Consider the following 24,307-nt stretch of genomic DNA (forward strand, 5'->3'; position numbering starts at 1 on the left):
ATTGAGTTCAAATGTTTGTGGAATTTGTCGACTTGGTCCTTTTTTATACAAGAATATCGTCAACATACCTAAACTACCATTTGGGAGGATACGGGAACGTGGAGATTGCCGTTTCCAAAGTCCCTCAGCACTACAAAGAACAAAAGGACTATTGTTTACTACTTAATATGTGAAGTTGAGCCGGAAAAATAGACCATTTCTTGATACGAATAAAGTAGCCTACAAACCACAAAAAACAAGCAACAGCCTTTTTCCATGCCACAAGGAGCGAGACGAACCTGACCGCCAGAAGTCAGGCTTGGTGTACAAAATCAATTGCACACAGTGTAATTTTATGTACTATGGCCAAACAGAAAGGTCATCAAAGACCAGAATTGCGGAGCACAAAAAGGCAGTTGCAGGTATTGACTTAAACTCCAAAGTCGCAAGCCATGTCCACCTTTTCGACCATAACATGGACTTTACAAACGTCAGGGTCATTGGTTTTGAATCCAATTACCACGAGAGACTTTTCCTTGAAGCTTGGCACTCTACTTTAGATCCGAATGCTGGGAACGATCACATCGTACTTCCAGAAGCCTATAAAGACCTCGCGCGAGGATCAAATACATAGTTATGCGCGCAAGCTTCGCGTCACGTTTTAACTTTAAATAGCGTATGATAACGATCTTCGTTTTTTCATATCACTGATGAAGGCTTAAGCATTAGCCGAAACGTCTGTTTTCAGAAATAACAACAGTCAGAGGATACCAATTTGCATAAAACTCATGACATCTCCTGACTACACTTTTTCCATTTTTAAACATAGTGGGCCATTACTGACCGAGTATAGTGTGCCGTCATTGGCCCAGAATAGTAAAATGGGTAGCAGCGAAATGTCAGGGGCACCTGACGAAAAGCTACTAACAAGCTTAAGAGGGGGAGGGAGGAGGTCGGGCACCAACCGGGATAGGCTCTGGCTTGATTAGCCACATAGCTCATATACAGACATGGTCTCGTACCCAGACCTTTTGCGGCAAGGTGGTCATGTGTAGGTGTGTTACACGGTACGATCTGGGTACCAGATTAGTAGAAATATTACCGCTTTTTTCAACAAGCATTACATCTTGATACAATGAATACGTTTCATAAATAAAGAAAGGGGCTGTTGCTAAGAGGCCATATTGTTTCTTATCGCGGTCATAAATTATGGATTATACACATATCTTGTTAAATTGAATTTTAACGAGTTACCAGCTATAAAGCTCGCTATAACGTTTCCACTCATGTTACCCGAGTTAGAATCAGGGAGACCGCTATCGGTTCTTCCCACTTGTCGCAAGTGCGGTCAATCGTGCTTCTTTTTCCATCCCCAAGTTCTTAGCTCTTTGTTTCGTAATTCTTTACCGAAAAAGTGCACGTTTTCGTGAGCCCTTCGTGAGTTTCTTCATCTTTAATTCAATTAAAAAGCAAACTTCGATGGGTCTCCACTTTGTGTTTGACATCTGCTTTCCCGTTCGCCAATCAAGTAGTTCGACTTTTTCGAACCATTAATGTTGCTTTCGAAAAGTTGTGAAAATTGCGAAAATTGTGTAAATTACTTAAAAAAAGAAAAAAGTTTGCAAAGCTGGCAATTATACTTTATGGGAAAAAGAAGAGCAAACTTACTTTCAAAAAAGAAAGGAGATCAGCACTCGAAAAGCAATTGTAATATTATAACTGAATTGAATAAGAGCTTTGAATTATAAATGATGTTAATTTTTTATTTAAGTTGTCTGCCAATGAGGAGTAGTCTACTTGCTCAGGAAAACAAATTAAGGAGAATTAAGGGAGAGCAATTGAATTGCAGATCATGTCTATCAAGTGAAGAGGTTCCTCTTGGAAGAGCAGTGCGACAACGTGGAAATAAACTAGAATGGCTGTATTATGGCTGGTCCAGTTTTCCATTGTGGCTCTTAATATCTTCCTCGGATTCCTGATTGTCCTGACAAAAGGGGACTTTTGCGGATGCGTTTTCGAAACTCAACTCGGTGAGTTAAACCTCAAACTGGCCGAATTTGATTCTCAGGATTCATTTCGAATACATTCAGGTGAAAAACATAAGTTCTTTTTTTATTTCACCTTCAGACCATGCTTTATTAGGTCACGTTATGTACACGACTGTTGTTGTGGACGAGTTTGAGTGTCGGTTAAAATGTATGGGAAATAACAGTTGTAAGTCGGTCAATGTTTATCCCGGTGACAGTACTGGACAGCGCATCTGTGAATTAAATAACAAAACACGGCAATTGAAGCCGAGTGATCTTAAACGGAAGAAAGGATCTACATACTATGGCTCTGTTCAGGTAGGTATTAAGTTTTAAATTTATCGTGGTTACTTGCCAATATGCCAAAGATATTCGGTTAATTTATTTTGTTTTGAACGTGACTAACCGGCGTGATTTAAATACAGTCATACTGAAGATCGATGCATTCCTGATTAAAGAATTGATTCATGCTAAGCGTGCATATATCAAGTTGTGGAAGCACGGAGGAAGCCTTGGAGAGCATGAGAGAAGCGAAAGAGTTGCTCGAGACGAAGTCAAGAGCAATTCTGGCTCAGCCAGAAAAAAGGAGCTATGTTTTTTTACACTCAAAAGTTTTGAGTGTAAAAAAATATAGCTCCTTTTTTTACGATCATCCAATTTGGTTGTTGAGAGCAAAGACAAAATAGGTGTCTTCATTTCGTTTTTCATATCGAGCTTGAAACAGTATTGACTATTTTTTTAGGTTACAAGGCAGAGAAGCTCAGAACTTTAAATTTTGTTTTCTCTTTATCGGTCTTAAAACTGAGAATGACAAGGAAATTATCATTTAATAAGTGCAGACATAATGTTAAAGGTGTTATATACCTATATCCGCTACGTTTCTGCGAAGATGATGTGTTGAAACACCAGTTGGCTATATCACCTGTTCATACTAAATATGGAGCCTGATGCAAATTATTGGGTACGCTTCATCTCTTAGCCTCAGGTTAATTACGTTTTTGGCGCGTTCTCGGCATCTGTATCAGCTTTCTCAATAGTTCTTTAGTTTGAAAAGATTCTACTATTTTGAACGGCTATTCGTCATCATAGAAATTTCATGCTATCAAGAGTGGCCAGAGCTAAATGGGTGTTATCCACTTTTGTACAGAGTTATTGAAGAAAAAAAAGTTATGATGGGTATATTTTTTTCCTCTTAATGCAGTGTTGAGAAAACAAAGGGAAACAAATCAATTTTCCTTTCTTTTGTTTGAATTCTGTTAGGCTTCCTGCATGGATGTTTCCCGTGAGCAAAATCGACCCGCTAAGAGCGGTCAGTGTCATCTGGGATATCAGGGAACACGCTGTCAAACGCGTAAGTATTCAGAAGATTTTGATGGTTATGTATCCACAGGTTTTTAGACAAACTGCAAAATGATAACGTATTGCCTCCTTTTGACAGCTCGAGGCGTTGGATAATGTTACTGATTGTGTTATAGATGAGTCATGACGTTAGAGGAACCTGCCGAGAACAAACTTAAACAAAATAGAAAGTGGCGAGAGAAGATAGGTAGAATCTCACGAAAAGATGCGCACGTGAAGTAAAAAACTGTTGTGTTCCGGTCTGGCTGGCTGAAGGTCTGCAAATATAACAAATTTAAGACTCCAGAAAGTCTCCAAAATGAACTCTGAGACCAAAATGTTTCACCTTTACACAAAACGTTTCTCAGAGATACACTTAATATCCACCCAGAGATAAAACTAGCATCCCCTTCAATACTTAGACTCCCCTTTTGTTGCCACTGAAACTCAGAATGAAACCAAGACTCCTGATCTTTGTAATGAATGCCTTTATTTTTATGGTTGTACATGTGAAAAGGAAAATTCTCATTCTATTTTTATGATTTTTATAATAACCTTTAGGGGTAAAAGTATTCATCCGCAGTGAGGGTTGTGCTGATCCAGGAATTACACCAAACACATCTGGTATCGCCTACATCAAAGTGAATGGAAAAGATTATTCTCCACACACAAGAGGCCATAATGTGGTCGTTATCAGCGCTTTAACAGGTAACAGAGGCCAGGCTTAGTACTTATCGTCTTTCGAAAAATTGGAAAAAAATGAGAAAAATTTTAAGATAAACTCTAAAAGAAACTTGATAAGATATCAGTGGCCAGCTGATAGGGCAAGTAATTCATGGCAGTCTCCATATAGACTCCCTGTTACCCAGTCTCCATATAGACTCCCTGTTACCCATTCTCCCTGTGTACCCTGTGTACCCTGTGTACCCTGTGTACCTCTGTGTACCCCTGTGTACCCTGTGTACCCTGTGTCCCCTGTGTACCCTGTCTACCCTGCGTACCCATGTGTACCCTGTGTACCCTGTGTACCCCGTGTACCCCGTGTACCCCGTGTACCCCGTGTACCCATGTGTACCCCGTGTACCCCGTGTACCCTGTGTACCCTGTGTACCCTGTGTACCCATGTGTACCCTGTGTACCCTGTGTACCCTGTGTGCCCTGTGTACCCTGTGTACCCTGTGTACCCATGTGTACCCTGTGTACCCATGTGTACCCTGTGTACCCTGTGTACCCATGTGTACCCTGTGTACCCTGTGTACCCCGTGTACCCTGTGTACCCATGTGTACCTTGTGTACCCTGTGTACCCTGTGTACCCCGTGTACCCCGTGTTCCCCGTGTACCCATGTGTACCCCGTGTACCCCGTGTACCCTGTGTACCCTGTGTACCCTGTGTACCCTGTGTACCCTGTGTACCCTGTGTACCCATGTGTACCCTGTGTAATCTGTGTACCCTGTGTGCCCTGTCTACCCTGTGTACCCTGTGTACCCTGTGTATCCTGTGTACCCTGTGTACCCATGTGTACCCTATGTACCCTGTGTGCCCATGTGTACCCTGTGTACCCTGTGTACCCCGTGTACCCTGTGTACCCATGTGTGCCTTGTGTACCCTGTGTACCCTGTGTACCCATGTGTACCCTGCGTACCCATGTGTACCCTATGTACCCTGTGTACCCTGTGTACCCTGTGTATCTTGTGTACCCCTGTGTACCCTGTGTACCCTGTGTACCCATGTCTACCCTGCGTACCCATGTGTACCCTGTGTACCCTGTGTATCTTGTGTACCCCTGTGTACCCTGTGTACCCATGTGTACCCTGCGTACCCATGTGTACCCTGTGTACCCTGTGTAACTTGTGTACCCCTGTGTACCCTGTGTACCCTGTGTACCCATGTGTACCCTGCGTACCCATGTGTACCCTGTGTACCCCGTGTACCCATGTGTACCCTGTGTACCCTGTGTACCCTGTGTACCCTGTGTACCCTGTATACCCTGTGTACCCCGTGTTCCCTGTGTATCTTGTGTACCCCTATGTACCCTGTGTACCCTGTGTACCCATGTGTACCCTGCGTACCCATGTGTACCCTGTGTACCCTGTGTACCCATGTGTACCCTGCGTACCCTGTGTATCTTGTGTACCCCTGTGTACCCTGTGTACCCTGTGTACCCATGTGTACCCTGCGTACCCATGTGTACCCTGTGTACCCTGTGTACCCTGTGTATCTTGTGTACCCCTGTGTACCCTGTGTACCCTGTGTACCCATGTGTACCCTGCGTACCCATGTGTACCCTGTGTACCCTGTGTACCCATGTGTACCCTGTGTACCCTGTGTACCCTGTGTACCCTGTGTACCCATGTGTACCCTGCGTACCCATGTGTACCCTGTGTACCCATGTGTACCCCTGTGTACCCTGTGTACCCTGTGTACCCATGTGTACCCTGCGTACCCATGTGTACCCTGTGTACCCTGTGTACCCATGTGTACCCTGTGTACCCTGTGTACCCTGTGTACCCTGTGTACCCTGTGTACCCTGTGTACCCTGTGTACCCTGTGTACCCTGTGTACCCTGTGAACCCTGTGTACCCTCTGTATCTTGTGTACCCCTATGTACCCTGTGTACCCTGTGTACCCATGTGTACCCTGCGTACCCATGTGTACCCTGTGTACCCATGTGTACCCATGTGTACCCTGTGTACCCTGTGTACCCTATGTACCCTGTGTACCCATGTGTACCCTGTGTACCCATGTGTACCCTGTGTACCCTGTGTACTCGTGTGTACCCTGTGTACCCGTATCTACCCTGTGTACCCTGTGTACCCTGTGTACCCATGTGTACCCTGTGTACCCTGTGTACCCTGTGTACCTTGTGTACACTGTGTACCCTGTGTACCCTGTGTACCCTGTGTACCCTGTGTACCCCTGTGTACCCATGTGTACCCTGTGTACCCTGTGTACCCTGTGTACCCTGTGTACACTGTGTACCCTGTGTACCCTGTGTACCCTGTGTACCCTGTGTACCCTGTGTACCCCTGTGTACCCTGTGTACCCTGTGTACCCTGTGTACCCGTGTGTACCCTGTGTACCCGTGTGTACCCTGTGTACCCTGTGTACCCTGTGTACCCTGTGTACCCTGTGTACCCCTGTGTACCCTGTGTACCCTGTGTACCCTGTCTACCCGTGTGTACCCTGTGTACCCTGTGTGCCCTGTGTACCCTACATATATTCGTCTCCTTTAGGAGTTTTTTTCAAAATTCCAGACGAGCATCCCAGTCCATTTTATATGGGATTTCCTCCCCGGGCGGATAAAATCATAATAAGTTATTCATAATTCATTTGTGAAGATAGAAAACGAGATTGTGCACGGCCAGAGAGCTTCCATTCATTCCAACTGATGTTTGCCAGGTTTCCTGTATACACGATATACAGGGTATACTTAGGTATACATGAATATACAGGGTGTAGAGGGTACACAAGGTAGACAGGGTATACGAGGTATACAAGGGTATACGAGGTATACAAGGGTATACATGATATGCATGGGTACACAGGGTACACAGGGTACACATGGGTACACAGGGTACACATGCGTACACAGGGTACACAGGGTACACAGGGTACACAGGGTACACAGGGTACACAGGGTACACACGGTACACACGGTACACACGGGTACACAGGGTACACAGGGTACACATGGGTACACAGGGTACACAGGGGTACACAGGGTACACAGGGTACACATGGGTACACAGGGTACACAGGGTACACAGGGGTACACAGGGTACATAGGGTACACAGGGTACACAGGGTACACATGGGTACACAGGGTACACAGGGTACACAGGGTACACAGGGTACACAGGGTACACAGGGTACACATGGGTACACGGGGTACACAGGGTACACAGGGTACACAGGGTACACAGGGTACACAGGGAGAATGGGTAACAGGGAGTCTATATGGAGACTGGGTAACAGGGAGTCTATATGGAGACTGCCATGAATTACTTGCCGCTGATACTTCCAGGCTGAAGACGATACCACCAGTTATCTCTTGTCTTTTTTTTTTTTTTTTCTCGATTGTTTCTTCTCACTGAGATCTTAGTCGCAGACAATATACCAGCATCCTCTGCAGGTATGAAATAGAAAAAACCTCGAGTACTTCCGCAGTCCCATATTTAAACGACCCAGAGTTAATTTGTATTTTATAATCAACTTGGATCATCACTTTTCTGAGGTGAAATGAAATAGGGAATCAACGTTACCTCTGACAATTTTCCCGAAAAGGCCTACCTAGCCTGATCTGCGCTCATACGCCAAAAGGTAACACCGCCGTCTCGCTATCGACTCCATCGTCTTAATTAAGGTTTAAGATGTCCTCGGTTGAAAGGCTGCGGGATTAACTCCGGTTCGAATAATTATTATTTCGTTAATATTTCTTTACAATGTACGTACTCGTTGTAATCCTAATTGTAGTGGATAGGAAACATTTGGTCCCCTTTTCATTTTCAGGTACTGTTCTAAGAGCAACAGGGTTTGACACTCATGGGAATAGTTCCGCTGGTAATCACCTGAGAGACTTTCTTAACGGCATAAAAGGAAAGTATGTACCATGTTTGAAGCTGTAATTTCACCATCATAAATGTGGCGTCTGATTAGTCAAAAATCATCGATCCCAAGTTATATTACTCCAGCTGTACTTTTTTATATTTGCAATCTCTTTAAAGAGATATATTTTTCTATTTTTGGAAACTGTTCGGGATTGCTTCCAATGTCGAACGCATAAACATTTGTCCGCAATAACTTCCATCCGAAGCTGAATCTGAGATATGCCCATAAAACGAGATTCAGATAATCTGTGGGGAATCTATTTTAGAATGTTAATTCATTACCAAGTAGAATATTTCTTTGCTGCGCTTTTTTAGCAATAAAATACATTTGTTTTCTCATGGAAAAATAATGTTTGCTCCGATTGCAGAAAAATCATTCTGATCGCCATTCAAGATGAAGGCTCGATATACATATCACCAGCGATTGACGCTCTAAAAAGAGTTGGGGCTACTGATGACCTCCTCAATCTGACAGAGCACAGAGGATCTTTTGCTTTGCTGGGATTTGCAGGTGTGAACAAACCATCTTGGATTGCACAACAAAATGCCAAGGCAGGAAGGGGACCCAGTGAGATATCTCTGACAATTCCATCATCTACAGGTATATCTTCTTTGAGCTAACCGCCTCCCGGTTAGCTCAATGGATAGCGCACTGGACTGTTGTGCAGGAGGTCGAGGGTTCGAGCCCCGGCCGGACCAACACTCAAGGTCTCAAATAATTGAGAAGATTATGCTGCCTTTCTATAACATCAAGAAATGGTTAGATATTCTAGTCTTCTCGGAAAGGGACGAATAAATGGAGGTCCCGTCTCCTCCATGGTTAGGGGTAGGAGACTTTAATTTCCCACGCACGAGATTACTGTGTGATGTATGTCCTCCCCTGGGGTGGGATGGGTGGGTTGCTGTCTTGCATTTCATACATGAACATCTGGGTAACCATGCCTCACGTAAAGACAATAAACTTCATTGATTGATTGATTGATTGAATGATAAGCGATGGAACATATTTCTCCAGGCTCCATAACGAGATGCCTTTATGACACAACAAGTTACATGCGGGCCTTGTAACTAAGCAGGTCTAGGCTCTCTTGCACTGATATCGTTGTGTGATGATTACCACGCTAAGATAACACCGCATTTCCTTCTGTAGCTATCAAAGGCTTATATTACAATCAGCCTGGCCACTCCTGCAAAGACATCCGGGACTCCGGTTTCTTTAAAAAGGACGGAGAGTACTGGATCGACCCTGAGAAGAACGGAAAGCCTTTAAAGGTCTACTGTGACATGACAACTGACGGGGGTAAGGCGAAAATGCTACAGAATGTTTAAAAAAAGAAAAGGAATCTGATTGATAATTAGTTTCTGAAATTCTACATCATGAAGCAGCCATCATGTTTGATGCACAAAGAACTAACTTCATGTTGGCTTCGTATTTTGCAGGAGGCTGGCTTCTTGTATCCAACGTTGTGGTGGACGACCCATCCTCGCGAGAGCTTTGGATTGAGTCGTCCTACCGCGAAATCAGCAACTGCCACAGCAACAAAACTTTGTTCATCACAGAAATTGCCATGAAAGAACTGAGAACGTACTTGTCTTTCACTCAACTGAGATTCCACTGCAGTAAACAGAAAGGACGCACGTTCCATGTTACCACGGCTGCTAACAGCACTGGTGAAGCTGTAGTCCAGTACTTCAGTAAGCAGACAGATGCACGTCCCTTGGCCTGTGGATCGTTCAACCGAATGAAAGATGATAACTCTAGAACGGCTGGACTTTGTAACCAGTGGCAAGACCAAAGGTGGAGTATACCTTCTTTACGGGAGGGAAGATTGAACGATCATGCTAATTATGTCCCAAATCTACATCACTGGTTTTTGACTCCTGGAGGCTCAAGATGGGAATGTGACGACTTTAACTTTCGAAATAAAGAATTTTTTGGATTATCCTCTGGCGATTTCTGGAAAGTTTTTGTCCGTTGAGACCTAGCAACAGAGATATCTCACGTCTTCTTACACTAAGAAGTTTTATTTAAAGTTGATTAAAGTTTCCTAGCTTCAGGTATTTTTTAACGCTATCATTATCATTACTTTCAGTATTATTATTATTATTTTTATGTTATTGACAATAACTTTTCTATTGTCACTGACTTCGGAATGACCTTAAAATTGTGTTTACCATTAATGTTATTTCAAGAACGAGAGTATAAACGTTGTTCGTTTGAAGGTTTTGTTTGTCCATTTATTACTCTGTTTTGAGTTGTAGTTGGTTTGATAGTTCGGGTTTGCTTTAAATAATGATAATGATTTATATAGCGCATGCTACATGACGTTACGATCGCGTGCGGTTTACAATAAGTATAAAACAAATATCATAAAATTAGCAGATAAAATACCATAAAATACTAAAGTCACTTGATCCAAAATCACAACTGTTGCTTTTTGAACAAAGTAGTTCGAGGTAATTTTATAAAATTAGTTCACTAAGAAATGCAAATTTCACTACGAAAACTTGGAATAGGAATACTGAGACAAGTTTGCTAAAATATGTAACAAAATTGTTAAAAAACATTACAGCATGGTTAACGTAGCTGTACATGATGTACGACATTTTAAAAAGATAACTGAATTCAAGTACATTTTGATACTTTTCTAGCGTAAAGTAAACCTAAATCTTAAGTGATTTTGAATCAGTTCATTTGTAAATATTTGACATGTGGATGATTACGCACACAGTTTTAATTCGTCAATAGATGTTAAGTATCTTTAACATTATCCTTTATTGCATAATCTTTATAGTACTTCTTTTGCATTTTTTTCATCCCATTGCAATGGTTTCTGAAAAACCCTCAGTTTACGGAACCAATAAAGTTGTTATTGATTTTCGGAACCAATAAAGTTGTTACTGATTTTCGCTATTGCATAAATAGCGCTATCTACTGCGAGGATCGTACATCATACATATCTAATACCGCAGTTCAAAATATATGAACTTCATATATTCATTGCATCTCAAAGTTGTTATTGTTACTGGTTATGGATCGAATGTCCGACATATTATCATCCTTTTTAGAAATGATGCAAAGTGATTGAAAAAGGAATGACTTAGGTATTTGCCAATTATTCTTCTAATCACCTCGCCCACACCAATTGGGCGCACCTCACCGTTACCCTTGTCAAGCGGAATAAGGCGACTGGCCACGATAGGTTCGATGGTCAGCGGATCAGCAAATTCCGTGCACAGTCTTCTTGTGAGTGTAGCTATAGACTCACATAGGTTGATACTTGATCTCTTAAAAGACTTGCATGCCAAGATCCTCTTGAAGCCATTGGCGTCCACGCCCGAGGGGCCGCCAGACCCCTTAGTTCTTAATCCAGCTTCTCTCACAAGCTCTTCATTAATTCCTTGAAACACCAAGTCAGGTATATCTTCCACAGGCCCGAACAACATCGACCCTAGCTTGGCCCTCTGCGCATCAGGGTGTTTTCCTCTCAGTTGTCTCACAACATCACTGGTCAGCGGTAATACTCCTCCGCTATCATCCTGACTGAGATAGCGCAGGGCCGAATTAATCTGACCCTCCATGACCAACTTTTCAAAAAATGCGAGCTTTATTTGGTGGATTTTTCTTTTTCGACTTTGATAAGCGCCGTTGGATCATTCTCCCTTCGCGTAATAGGGACTCAATCTTGCCATTTCTCCACAGTATTAATCGTTTCTCAAGACATTCTTGATGCTCCTTTGCTTTCGATCTCTGACCTGGCTTTTGTAGCGCAACAGCGAGAAGAACAATAGCGGCTTTTAGCGCAAGGTGTTGTATGGATGATCCATTGTTCCAATCGTCAATGTGCTTCGTTAACTGGTCGATAAAGTCGCGACCATTTTTACCGTATGGAACTAAGAAAGTGTTTTTCTCCAAGTTGTTACTTCATTGCATGCATCATCAATCGTAGCAATGGTGATTGTTAAAATTTCCCGGTTGGAATTTCGGCCCCAAATAACCGATACTGGCAAGTTGACAGTCTTGTAATTGGGTAAACACCCTGGAACATCATCAGACACATCCGGCCAATCACCCATTGTAACTCTGCTTTCCTCTGGGGTTTACAGTGGCTCTGCGTTATGTAAATTCAAGCCTCTTGTTGGATAATTAGCATTTCCATTTTCCCTATCGTTTTGGTTGTTTTGACTTTCATTTTCAACATTTTCCTTATTAGAATATTCACTTGTAAATGTGACATTCCCCAAATCCTTAACTCTTCTCTCTTTGATGGTTAGATCTGTTTCATTATCTATTATTTTCTCTAGCCTCGAAGCTTGGTCCCGTAAGGTTTGGCTCTTCAAATGGAAGTTCTTATATCCCATATCACCCCACAACTCTTTCATAACGCCAATATATCCTCTCTTCCTTCCACTCTCATTGCAAGGAGGATTCTCCGAAGAAACAAGCCCCAGCGCCTTTTTCTTGCACTCCAAAACATCTTTGTTCATTTGTTCTGTCCATTTTACTTTCAGCTTTCTCGCCTGACTTGAAATGGCTGGTAGCATTTGAAGCTATTTCGATAGTTTTACCTTGCTTCTCTTGCCAGGAATAATCAGCAGCGGATAAATCCTACCCTCGTATACATTTCCTTGGTATAACATACTTTTAAAAAGGCGGTAGCGAGGATATAAAGTTAAAAACATTTGCGGAGAACACGTCAACACGTCCGCACGTCAACAAGTCACTTTTGGGTAAATCATGTGACCCGACCCGTCCGGCCCCACTCGCGCAATCCCATGGAAAACTAGAATGAAAGCAGACGTGTGCAGGGTCGGATGGGTTGACGTGAGCTGGTCCGGAAAAAGCTGTCCGCCCCTAATGCACTTACAGCTTTGTTGCCGAAAAAAAAAAACACAAAAACAAAATATTTTTGTTGTTCCGACAAAAGGAGTGACATCAATGAACAAAAACGAGAAAATAAGTTACGTTTTTCGATAAGCAGCGAGTTTCTTGTTATGAATCAAAAGAAAAAAAAAGGAAACTCTTTTGTTGTAGAATCTTTTTTGTGTTTTTTTCCGGCACGCACCAGTCTATCGCCTCCTATTTATGTTAGAAAAAAAAAAACATTTCAAATATTCCGAAACTTAGTCAGTGGTCATATAATAAAATGCTTATTGATTGATTCAGGTCGGGTCGCACGGGAGAACATTTGGGTCTCGATCATGACACACGGACCTCGCTGCGCCCGGTCCGCAAGTCATGACCGCGAGCCAAATATATTTCCGTTCTTCCCTCTTACTCAGTCAATACGTACAAAATTTTTTCATTGGACATAATCTGTTCCTAGAAGTTCTCAGATTTCCCCGAGCTTCCTTCTCGGAAAACTGTTCGCATCTCGGAACAGATATTCTCTGTAGCGGACAAGTTATCGAAGCATATCCTCGCGCCAAAAGGAGGCTATTGTTTATATATTTGTACTCGATTCGTTCTTTATTTTTACTCTTCTTATTGCATTTGGATAATAAGTTACGATATTTGACAATTCAGACGTGCAATTTTTCCTGACATTATCCCGACTAAAGTGTTCTCAGTACTTTCTGGACAGTGTTTATTATTCATCATTTAAACATTTGTTAGCCAGTTATGAGTAAGTTAATTCATAGGACTCAAGACTTCATTGCAAAGTTGGTATGTTGAGTTAAACTTTTCATTTGAATTTCCTTATACAACCCAAACAAACAGCAGGTAACTTCTCTTACGCTTCTTGCGAACGAAAAATACTCTTTATTGACCAAGCGTGAGGTCACGATGAGAGGATATTAACAATGTTTTCTTTTTGTGTTCTGGCCCATTTTGCCCGCTAGAGTAGCCAATCAGAATTTAACATTCGCTCCATCTCGCCCGTAGGTGATGCCAGCTATATCATAAAGAGGGAGACATCATTTCTATGGAAAGTATGGGCTTACAAACGCATGCATTTTCATTCGTGAGATATCAATTGCGTGCCTCTTCGAGAGTAAAGAGCAGGTGGTGTTTCCTCCAGAGCATGTAATATTGCAAGTCGACCTTGCATATTCCTCAAAACAAAAGCCACTCTGTTAATTTGGCAAATTAGATTACCAATGATAATGATGAAAGTTCAAACAAAGTCTTCTTTTAATGCAGCGCACAAAAGAAATTTCCATGCAAGCTGAAGAGCAATTAAAGCGTTGGATAAAAAAGAATCATGAATTATATATCATTCGTATTTCAATTCTGTGTGTCATTTTAATAACACGCCCTGCTTACAGAAGAAGGCAATATCAGAAAACCGTTATGCAACAGGAGATCTTAGGAGCTCCACCAGGGAAAGATAAAACCACCAATTTTAGTATAGCTGTTATGGGGCTAACCCAGTTTGCTATTATCGCCATAAACATCCTTTTGGGAATCCTGTTTGTTCGGGCAAACACAGACTTTTGTGGAAGCGTTTTTGAAACTCGAATCGGTGAGTAAATACTAAAAAGAAAAAAACAACAACAAAATGGATATTTATACTCTCTTTCTATAGATAGTAGGTATTAGAAAGTACGTCCTTTTGTCTTTCAGACCATGCCCTGGTAGGTAATGTTATGCACACGACTGTCGTTGTGGATGAGTTTGAGTGTCAGATAAAGTGTATGGGAAATAACGGCTGTAAGTCGATCAATGTTCACCCCGGTAACAGTGATGGAAAACGTATCTGTGAGTTGAATAATAAAACACGGCTATTGAAGCCGAGTGATCTTAAACGGAAGAAAGGATCTACATACTATGGCTCTGTTCAGGTAGGTATTAAGTTTTAAATTTATCGTGGTTACTTGCCAATATGCCAAAGATATTCGGTTAATTTATTTTGTTTTGAACGTGGTTAACCGGCGTGAACTAAATACAGTCATACTGAAGATCGATGCATTCCTGATTGAAGAATTGATTCATGCTAAGCGTGCATATATCAAGTTGTGGAAGCACGGAGGAAGCCTTGGAGAGCATGAGAGAAGCGAAAGAGTTGCTCGAGACGAAGTCAAGAGCAATTCTGGCTCAGCCAGAAAAAAGGAGCTATGTTTTTTTACACTCAAAACTTTTGAGTGTAAAAAAACATAGCTCCTTTTTTTACGATCATCCAATTTGGCTGTTTAGAGCAAAGACAAAATAGGTGTCTTCATTTCGTTTTTCATATCGAGCTTGAAACAGTATTGACTATTTTTTTAGGTTACAAGGCAGAGAAGCTCTTAACCGCCTCCCGGTTAGCTCAATGGATAGAGCGCTGGACTGTTGTGCGGGAGGTCGAGGGTTCGAGCCCCGGCCGGACCAACACTCAGGGTCTTAAAATAATTGAGAAGAATTTGCTACCTTTCTATAACATCAAGAAATGGTTAGATATTCTAGTCTTCTCGGATAGGGACGAATAAATGAAGGTCCCGTCTCCTGCAGGGTTGGGGTAGGAGACGTTAATTTCCCACACACGAGATTATTGTGTGATGGATGTCCTCCCATGGGGTGGGATGGGTGGGACTAGGGCGCACTTAATTTGGAGCCTAGCTCTGTTGTGCGACCCCCACCGCACTCTGGTGAAAGTGATTAAATAAGTTCAGAACTTTAAATTTTCTTTTCTCTTTATCGGTCTTAAAACTGAGAATGACATAATGTTAAAGGTGTTATATACCTATATCCGCTACGTTTCTGCGGAGATGATGTGTTGAAACACCAGTTGGCTATATCACCTGTTCATACTAAATATGGAGCCTGATGCAAATTATTGGGCCGGGTAAGCTTCATCTCTTAGCCTCAAGTTAATTACGTTTTTGGCGCGTTCTCGGTATCTGTATCAGCTTTCTCAATAGTTCTTTAGTTTGAAAAGATTCTACTATTTTGAACGGCTATTCGTCATCATAGAAATTTCATGCTATCAAGAGTGGCCAGAGCTAAATGGGTGTTATCCACTTTTGTACAGAGTTATTGAAGAAAAAAAGTTATATTGGGTAGATTTTTTTCCTCTTAATGCAGTGTTGAGAAAACAAAGGGAAACAAATCAATTTTCCTTTCTTTTGTTTTAATTATGTTAGGCTTCCTGTATGGATGTTTCTCGTGAGCGAAATCGACCCGCTAAGAGCGGTCAGTGTTATCCGGGATATCAGGGAACACTCTGTCAAACGCGTAAGTATTCATAAGATTTTGATGGTTATGTATCCACAGGTTTTTAGACAAACTGCAAAATGATAACGTATTGCCTCCTTTTGACAGCTCGAGGCGTTGGATAATGTTACTGATTGTGTTATAGATGAGTCATGACGTTAGAGGAACCTGCCGAGAACAAACTTAAACAAAATAGAAAGTGGCGAGAGAAGACATGTAGAATCTCACGAAAAGATGCGCACGTGAAGTAAAAAACTGTTGTGTTCCGGTCTGACTGGCTGAAGGTCTGCAAATATAACAAATTTAAGACTCCAGAAAGTCTCCAAAATGAACTCTGAGACCAAAATGTTTCACCTTTACACAAAACGTTTCTCAGAGATACACTTAATATCCACCCAGAGATAAAACTAGCATCCCCTTCAATACTTAGACTCCCCTTTTGTTACCACTGAAACTCAGAATGAAACCAAGACTCTTGATCTTTGTAATGAATGCCTTTATTTTTATAGTTGTACATGTGAAAAGGAAAATTCTCATTCTATTTTTATGATTTTTATAATAAGCTTTAGGGGTAAAAGTATTCATCCGCAGTGAGGGTTGTGCTGATCCAGGAATTACACCAAACACATGTGGTATCGCCTACATCAAAGTGAATGGAAAAGATTATTCTCCACACACAAGAGGCCATAATGTGGTCGTTATCAGCGCTTTAACAGGTAACAGAGGCCAGGCTTAGTACTTATCGTCTCTCGAAACATTGGAAAAAAATGAGAAAAATTTTAAGATAAACTCTAAAAGAAACTTGATAAGATATCAGTGGCCAGCTGATAGTTCCAGTCTGAAGACGATACCACCAGTTATCTCTTGTCTTTTTTTTTTTTTATTTCGATTGTTTCTTCTCGCTGAGATCCCAGTCGCAGACAATATACCAGCATCCTCTGCAGGTATGAAATAGAAAAAACGTCGAGTACTTCCGCAGTCCCATATTTAAACGACCCAGAGTTAATTTGTATTTTATAATCAACTTGGATCATCACTTTTCTGAGGTGAAATGAAATAGGGAATCAGCGTTACCTCTGACAATTTTCCCGAAAAACCCTACCTAGCCTGATCTGCGCTCATACGCCAAAAGGTAACACCGCTGTCTCGCTATCGACTCCATCGTCTTAATTAAGGATTAAGATGTCCTCGGTTCAAAGGCTGCGGGATTAACTCCGGTTCGAATAATTATTATTTCGTTAATATTTCTTTACAATGTACGTACTCGTTGTAATCCTAATTGTAGTGTATAGGAAACATTTGGTCTCCTTTTCATTTGCAGGTACTGTTCTAAGAGCAACAGGGTTTGACACTTATGGGAATAGTTCCGCTGGTAATCACCTGAGAGACTTTCTTAACGGCATCAAAGGAAAGTATGTACCATGTTTGAAGCTGTAATTTCACCATCATAAATGTGGCGTCTGATTGGTCAATTTTTTTTTTTTTAATTTCAGTTTTAGTAATAATATTTTTTAATATCTTACCTGACTTCTCTGCAAACATTTTTTTTAACCTATCACGTTTGCAAGTAATTTATTTTGTCGTTTCAGACTCTGCAAACAGTTTTTTTTCAATATTTCTCATACCCCTTCCATAAAAATAATGGTTCGTCCCTTACTACAGAATAAAATCCCTTAAAAACTTGAATATGCCTCTCAAGACAAATATTTCGCTTTACTATCATAAGTCACATAGTTTTTTTGGTTGTTTCGTCACTTATTTAGTTCTTGCATCTCACACTTGAGCAAAGGCATCTTAACAACATAACGAAGATCCGCAGATCTCAATGGACAGAATATGCTGTATGCATTTCGGTGGCAGCGTAAGCTTAAACAGAAGACATGAGAGAATGAAGAAGCCTCGAAAATTGTATACTATCGAATTAACAAATTCACTCTGCTTTTGTCAGAGTGGTTTTATGATATACTTACTCTTAGTTGCCTTTGGAAACTGAGAAATGATCTCAATTCAAACCGCAGTAAAATCGTTTTGATCGCCATTCAAGATGAAGGCTCAAAGCACATATCACCAGCGATTGACGCTCTGAAGAGAGTTGGCGCTACTGACGATATCCTCGACTTGACAGACCGCAGCGGATCTTTTGCTTTGGTGGGATACGCAGGTGTGGACAAGCCAACTTGGATTGCTCAAAAAAGTGCAAAAAGGGGAAAGGGACCGAGTGAGATATCTCTGACGATCCCACCGCCAACAGGTACATCGTCATTTCATAAATTGCCCGAAGTAACAATCTAGTGTTTGAGTTCAGCAGGGCGGCTTATTCTGAATAGGGCAGTGGTCAGTGGCTATGACATGCGTTTTAGCAGACTGCGTGGGAGTTTCAACATCCTTACACTGATTTTTACTCTCATATCCCGCAGCTCGGACAAAAAAAGAATCGCTCTCGTCTCTCGCTCTATCTTGAGGTGGAGGGCACTAACTCACCACAATAACTTAACTTTGAGAATGAAAGCTGTTTTCCACACTTAATTTTGGGAATGAAAGCTGAATGATATGAACTTTCTAGGCACCGACATAACGAATATTTTAAATTTTTAAAGGTGTCTTGATCGTTCACAGAACAGATAGCTCTAGAAATTCAACGACCATCCTAATTTTGCGTACAGTTTGTGTCATTTCTTTAAATCTTTTTTTCTCATGAAGAATGAAAAAAGGAACGTATTCGATCAAACCGGGCATATTATCATATCAGGGAATAAGGATAAATTTATACAAAATTTTATTTCACTGAACCCTTTCAGTCACTTGTGTTCTGAAACTGGCGTGCAAATCTAGGTAGCTTTCATGGAGATAACTGCATTTCTTTGTATAGCTATCAGAGGCTTATACTACAATCAGCCTGGTCATTCCTGTACGGACATCCGGGACTCGGGTTTCTTTAAAAAAGACGGAGAGTACTGGGTCGACCCTGAGAAGAACGGAAAGCCTTTAAAGGTCTACTGTGACATGACAACTGACGGGGGTAAGACGTAAATGAGATTGCGTAAAATGTTTTTAGTGCATAAAGGACTACACAACGACTCATATTTTGGATGTAATGCTTAGGGTACAAGCATTATTTTTCTGTCGTTTAGTTGCGTGATTTCTAAATGAATTTTTTTCAGGAGGTTGGCTTCTTGTTTCAAGCGTTGTCGTTGACAGCTCCTTGACGAAACAATTTTCGATTGAGTCGTCGTACCAAGAAATCAGTAACATTTACAACAAGGCCTTGTTCCTTACTCAAAATGCCATGAAAGAATTGAGAACACACCTGTCTTTCACTCTACTGAGATTCCACTGTAGTAAACAACAGGGACGCACGTTCCATGTGACCACGGCTGCTAACAACTCCGGTGAAGCTGTGGTCCAGTACTTCAGCGGTCAGACGGATGACCAGCCGGCTGCATGCGGCTCATTCGTGAGGATGAAGGATGACGACTCGAATTTGGCTGCAAATTGTGAGCAATGGAACGACCAAAAGTGGGGTGTCGTAAATTCAGACAGAACCAGCCGATTATATAATACCTCTGCCTTTGTTAATGGAAAATATCACTGGCTCTTAGTGCCAGGGAACCCAAGATGGGAGTGCGATGATCACAACCTGGAAGGTGAAGAGTTCCTTGGATTGTCTTCAGGAGATTTCTGGAAAGTCTATGTTCGTTAAGGACTAGAACAATCTAAATTAGTCTTACCTGTTCACGTTTTCCCGAAAACTGAGACTTCATTTGGAGTCGTTATCATCAAAACACTTCAAATCTCACGTACGATTAGTAAAAATTTGTAAATCGTTTCGTTTGAGTTCGTTCTCTTATTTTAATTTATTATTTAAGGCTGGGACCTCATGCACGAGTTACGGGAACGATGTTAAATACTAATAACGACTACCATCACAAAGAGTTCGAATCAGACTAAGACTTTGTTCCGACTTAAGCCCAGACTTAAAAAAATGATTTTAATAATTGTTCGTATATGAACTTTCTGGCTAAGGTCTTTCTTACTCCAATAGTTCAGTTCTTCTTCCTTAAGTTTTACCTTTTTTTAGATTTAGTTTTGCAATATTCATCCTTTTATGCTTGAAGTCCTCTACGTTTGATAATTAAATGCTCGTTTGATTCAGGTAATTTTATGAATTTCATCCATTTAAAGACCTGTATTCAGAAAAGTAGACTGACTATGAAACAGGAATTTGCAGTTAATGATGTTTTTGCTGCTGAAGGTTTTTATTATTGATGTGAATATCAGCGTAATTTTGCAGAACGTTCGTAATTTCCAAAGGTCATGGTTCACTGAAATTCAATTTGTGCAACTGGAACTGCTGTCATGCACCTTTTCTGTTCATTTCTCTGGTTTCAGATTCAAACTCAATATTTAACATCAAATACTCCTATGCATATCAATTCATTTATTGTTATCACTTACATGTAGCATTGAATGTATGTTTGGGTTAGTATCGATAGTCTCCTTAATGGGGGATGCTGTCAGGTATTATTGTGAATAATGAAATAAATATAAAAACCGTACGATAATTTCTCGTACAAACAGAATAATTATATGTAGGTATTGAACTGAAATTTCAATAGAAGTAATTAAAAGCCCATTATAGTGAAGACAATCCGACGAGATATGACCATCAATAATATCTCCTAATTAAGGATTTGTTCTTGAAAACACACACCCTCGCCTTCTTTTTTCAGCTAGAATTATCAATGAATGCCCTTTATTTCAAAACTTTAGAATTGAGCTTTAAATTATACATGTGTCAGTTTTCGATCTGGTTTCCGCGCCGAAAGCAGTTGGAAAATCCCAAAGGACGCAATTTTCGAGGAACTGTTGTGTATATACATATGTGATGATTGAAAAGCTCCAAGCCCAGAATAGAAAGGCGATAAGAGAATCTGTTTTGCGATAGTCTGTTATGGCTGACCAAGTTTTCTGTTGTGGCTCTTCACATCCTCTTAAGAATCCTGTTTGTCTTGGCAAACAATGATTTTTGTGGAAATGTTTTTGAGACTCAAGCTGGTAAGTGAAAACTTACATTGGAAATAGAACAATTAATCCGCATGCTTTAATTTTTTTAAGGGCATTTATATTAAAAGAATTTATTTCAGACCATGCCTTTATCGGTCACGTTATGGAAACAACCGCTGTTGAAGACGAATCTCAACGTCAGTTGAATTGCATGAGAAATGACAGTTGCAAATCGGTTAATCTTCATCCCGTTGGCAAAAACAGAAGCCGACTTTGTAAGCTAAACAAAGAAACACCGGCGGCAGATCAGGGCGGATGATTTAATGCCGATGGAAGGACTCACATACTTTGGCTTTTTCCATGTCAGTTGAAAAGTCCATGGGTAATTTTTTTAATCGATATTCACTGGGAACGAAGACAAAGAATTAAAAACTGAAAGATTCACTTTCTCTCACCTTGCGACTATTGCATAAGAGAAGCCGCCAATGTTCAAGTGAAACGTCGCGGGGGGGGGGGGTGGGGGGGTTGATAACATCTAGTAAACGTAATCACAGTTTCAACTCCAGATTTAAGCCACGAAAACGAATAACATTCTGACCACTTCAAATTTAAGTTTAAAAGTGGTTTATACATATCTGATCCGCTATATTCTCTTGAGACAAAGACAAGGAACTTCGGTACAAGATGTTTCCTTTAATGGGTGCCATTGATCAGTTTCAGCTAAATGGAATCTTAGCGTGTTCTTTACACCTGGGTCACACTGATTCTACGTTCTTATAAGAGGGTTCATATAAAACAGATGTTGAAGCTTGTTTGTAAGAACTCGTGTTACTCGAAGACTTAACTCTGGTGGGAAGCAACTTAAACTTCTTTCGAACAGACAACCCCAGATCCGCCTTCTCATTAACAAACCAAAAGAAAAGGGAAAAAGTTTACTCGGATCTTACTTTCCCATTGTAGGTATCTTGTATCAGTGGTTACCAGCAACGGAATGGACGAATTGAAAGTCGTAAGTGTCACCCGGGATACAGCGAAAAAAAGTGTCAGACACATAGGTGGTCAAAACATTATACAAATATTAATTCAAGTTGAGGTTCTGGTAATTTTAATCCCTGACCGAGACCATACAATATCAATATAATACCAAGCAGACAAGTGATGATCGATGAGGATAAAGAAAAATGCTGGGTCGGGGATTACTCATTGATCCAATACCGTATTCTCCAAACTAATATCATAAGGATTGTATGGTAGGTGGTAAAGAGAACTAATAACGATATCTAGGAGTCAAAGGGCTTAGCCAAAGTTAAATCTTTCCTGATTCCAAGCGGTAGACTCTTTATATCATTTCAAAAAGTTCAATTTTAAGCTAGCATATTCGGTTTTTAAACTGGCAATTTGCTTCCCCATCACCAAACAACAAATTTACCTTGTTTTGCCACGACTCCAGCTGCAATTTCGTTTAAGTTAGCTTCACTTCTTTGAATCAACGTGAAAATATCATTTAAACCATGAATTCAAAACTTTTCATATTTTTTTCTTTTACACGGCGGGAGGTGTTGCAGTGTTAATTGGAAAAAGTTTGATTGTTTAATTAAAAACACCACTGTGGATCTCTCGAGACGCTTTGCTGTATTAATAATGAACGAAAAAAGGAAAAAATCTACAAAAATTAGTAAACGAACATTTTTTTTAATTCACTTCAATACAACACCCTGAAAATATGGACTTTGAAGTTAACATCATTTGTGAAAGTCCTATGCAGAAAGTTGTATCTGTAAAAAATCCTGTTAGGACTTGACTTAATGAATATAATGTGATTCTTCTAGAGAATGTGTTAGTAGTTATGGAGAATCATAAAGCTCCTAACGAAAAACAGAAATCACTTCAATTTGAGACTTGAACAAAGCAAAGATATTATATTTAAGGAAACTCGGCGTTAGATCTCTCTCTCTCTTGAAAATTGTTATAACCGGGATCAAACTGGGTATTGTGACAATGAGGAGATATTTATAACAGCGGCCTTCTAAGTGTTTTCGAAGCTGATTTCAAGCGTTTGAAGAATACAACTGCTAGTAGTGCGCGCTGACATCAAGCGATCAAATGGAAGGAGCTTTTTTGAGTATTTTATTCTAACTTTTGCAGAAAAATTAAAACTTAGCGAGGGCAAGGAAAAAAAAAACTCTCACCTTCCGGCTGCCGTCCACGTCTCAAGAACCTTTTCTGCCTACGCTCCTAAATATTTTATCTGAGAATATGTAAGAAATTTGTCTTTCATTGAAATAACTCTCCTCTTTCTCCTCTTTTCAATTGTTTGTATCCTTTTAATTTTTGTCCTGGCTCCATAAATTGATTAAAAACATTTACTCGGAAAACCCAACATGCAGATCACTACTGTAACGTTCCCGATGCTGCAGACACGTGTTCTTGTGCACCGGAGTTCGCCAGTATAACTTTAGACAAGTAGCAGCATCAAACTCTTTATTCACTTAAGCTGGCAGTCTTTGTACAGCACAGACGGTAAAAACTATAGAACGGATACATGAAGGTTCGATATAAGGAAAACCGAAGGCTACGAATAAACGAATAGGGCGAAACTAGAAATGATAAAAATGAGGAATATTAAAAGCTTAACTTACATCGGTTCTTGACTCCGGGGTAGAGAACTCCTAAACTCTGTTTGGCTCCGAAATAGTTTCGCTACAATGACTCCTCGCAACTGAGCTACGTGCTAACAGAAGGCGAATTTAGCTCTTACACTTTGACGTAGGGGAAATAGAAATGAACAATGCTTTGTGTAACTAGCTTCGAGCAGATATTCGCTAGTCACGGAATGGAAATCAAACAAAGTGCGCTAACAAATTTAATAGAAAGTCATTGAAAGTTTCTTAGTGTCTTTGTGCTATAAAACGGAAGAGTTACATAAGTAAAAATATAGATTTCACATCTGTAAACGTGACAACTACTACAAATGAAATTGGTTTGGCTCGAGAAAGCGCGAGGGTCTCTGGTAAAGAGGGTTGGAGGTCGATGGAATTATGGGAGTTGAATGTACTCTGATATCAGAAAAGAAATGCACTCCGGGCTGAAGTTCACACAAATCACTTGAGCGGCAAAATTGTCTTCAGAAAAGCGTGTTTGGTAGTTTAGGAATTTGTACGTTGATAAATAATTATTCTGTCCAATTAGAAACACTGCATTTCTGTAAGAAAAAGC

The 24,307-nt window shown here is 40.6% G+C and overlaps 2 protein-coding genes across 3 annotated transcripts; both read left to right on the forward strand.

Annotated features, from left to right (window-relative positions):
- Positions 1-1,830: 1,830 nt before the first annotated feature.
- Positions 1,831-10,876, forward strand: LOC148721553 (uncharacterized). 2 transcript variants are annotated; one of them, XM_088735076.1, is made up of 8 exons: positions 1,831-2,009; positions 2,107-2,324; positions 3,267-3,357; positions 3,906-4,052; positions 7,856-7,946; positions 8,322-8,554; positions 9,104-9,253; positions 9,394-10,876. In XM_088735076.1, the coding sequence occupies exons 1-8, from the start codon at positions 1,895-1,897 to the stop codon at positions 9,930-9,932; spliced, it is 1,584 nt and encodes a 527-aa protein (XP_088591202.1). In that variant the 5' UTR covers positions 1,831-1,894; the 3' UTR covers positions 9,933-10,876. The 2 variants fall into 2 exon arrangements, with proteins under 2 accessions (XP_088591202.1, XP_088591203.1); XM_088735077.1 differs by lacking the exons at positions 3,267-3,357; positions 3,906-4,052; positions 7,856-7,946; positions 8,322-8,554 and having other exon boundaries at positions 2,107-2,328; positions 9,080-9,253.
- Positions 10,877-14,218: 3,342 nt separating this feature from the next.
- LOC148721554 (uncharacterized) lies at positions 14,219-20,670 on the forward strand. Its single transcript, XM_088735062.1, has 8 exons — positions 14,219-14,420; positions 14,522-14,739; positions 16,018-16,108; positions 16,651-16,803; positions 17,409-17,499; positions 18,106-18,338; positions 18,957-19,106; positions 19,249-20,670. Exons 1-8 carry the CDS (start codon positions 14,249-14,251, stop codon positions 19,785-19,787), a joined length of 1,647 nt encoding a protein of 548 aa, XP_088591188.1. The 5' UTR covers positions 14,219-14,248; the 3' UTR covers positions 19,788-20,670.
- The last annotated feature ends 3,637 nt before the right edge of the window (positions 20,671-24,307 follow it).

This window comes from Stylophora pistillata, chromosome 10 (assembly GCF_964205215.1).
Source record: "Stylophora pistillata chromosome 10, jaStyPist1.2, whole genome shotgun sequence".
In the NCBI taxonomy this organism is placed as follows: Eukaryota; Metazoa; Cnidaria; class Anthozoa; order Scleractinia; family Pocilloporidae; genus Stylophora; species Stylophora pistillata.